The 1,191-nt window shown below is 44.9% G+C and overlaps 1 protein-coding gene across 1 annotated transcript in view; it reads right to left on the bottom strand.

The window, feature by feature from the left end:
- Window positions 1-1,191, bottom strand: part of EMH_0006980 (uncharacterized protein) — a gene marked incomplete at both ends in the record, with an annotated part of 4,242 nt that overhangs the window by 1,581 nt on the left and 1,470 nt on the right. The window contains 2 exons of the mRNA XM_013497777.1: window positions 619-783; window positions 926-1,063. Of these exons, the coding sequence (XP_013353231.1) occupies window positions 619-783; window positions 926-1,063 (303 nt within the window). The remainder of the gene's footprint in view (window positions 1-618; window positions 784-925; window positions 1,064-1,191) is intronic.

Raw genomic sequence — 1,191 nt, 5'->3', positions numbered from 1 at the left:
ATATATATATATATATATATATATATATATATATATATATATATACATATATATGTATATATATATATATTCAGACAAAACTGTCCTTTGTCCATGAGTAAACTGCGACTACAATGATGAAGCCCCCTTCTATCTGGTACCTCCTCGTGGCAGCTAGGATATGCTTCTTGCTCAATAGGGAGGGCGTGCCGATTTGCCGCTATGCTTGGGCTCTTAGATCCTTTTATAGGGTACGATACAAAATGTATACTTTCTACTTAAGGGCTTATGGTTGACCTTACTTTAGTTTCCTCGAAATGTGCACTGGTCGTGTGTCGAGTGACACACGTACTTTAGCTCGGCGTAGACGCCTAGATAAAGCCTCTGCAGCAGTCACTTGCCCCTCTCCAACATTCAGTACTGCCACCTTCTCGCAGGATCAGCACAAATAATGTGCATATATTGCAGCTCTGCGTTTTAGTAGGGCGATGGATATGTGCACCAAGAACAGGCAAGCAATCACCTTCAGCGCCATGTTATTTTAAAACTATATAATATATATCTTTGTTTAACAATTTCAGTTTTAGCACAAGTTGCGAATCTTGTACTAATGGATTAATAGTTGAATATTCCTTTTACCTGGGTGGGTGCCAGCCAAAATGGCAAGTGGCCATCTAAATGCTCCAGCACCAGGCCCAGAAAACGCTCAAGGGAACCGCACATCGCGCGGTGCAGGAGACACAGACGGTCATTATTTTCGGGTGTGGGCTCAAGACCGAAGTTCTTGGGAGAAAACATATCAACCTGCAGAAGTGCAGCAGCATCTCCGAGAAGAAAAGCAGCGTACAGTCTGCTTCTACAGGTGGTTGCAATGCTGTCTAGCACTTGGACAGGAGTAGAAATGCAACGCGTGAAAGCTTCGAAATGAATTACGTGCATTAGGCACCTGCAAAGTCCCTGTTTGCCACAGCCGTCCATCTACGCCTGGAAGATGAATGTCAATCTTTGGGCCATAGAAGGCGCCTTCTCCTCGGGCTACCGTGAAAGGGATCTCAAGCTGTTCAAGAGCGCTACGCAGAAGCCCCTAACACATACAGGAAAACAGGCGAGTGATGCGAACAGAATTGTTTGTGGTTATTACCTGCGTCCTCCGGTCCATGCAAAGAACTTCACAAGTGTTGGAAGGCTACAGGACGGGGGACTGGCATTGGA

Source organism: Eimeria mitis, genomic scaffold (assembly GCF_000499745.2).
Source record: "Eimeria mitis Houghton genomic scaffold, Emh_scaff292, whole genome shotgun sequence".
NCBI classification, from domain to species: domain Eukaryota; phylum Apicomplexa; class Conoidasida; order Eucoccidiorida; family Eimeriidae; genus Eimeria; species Eimeria mitis.
The sequence above is the reverse complement of the archived record's forward strand: the minus strand, read 5'-3'. Positions and strand labels throughout refer to the sequence as shown.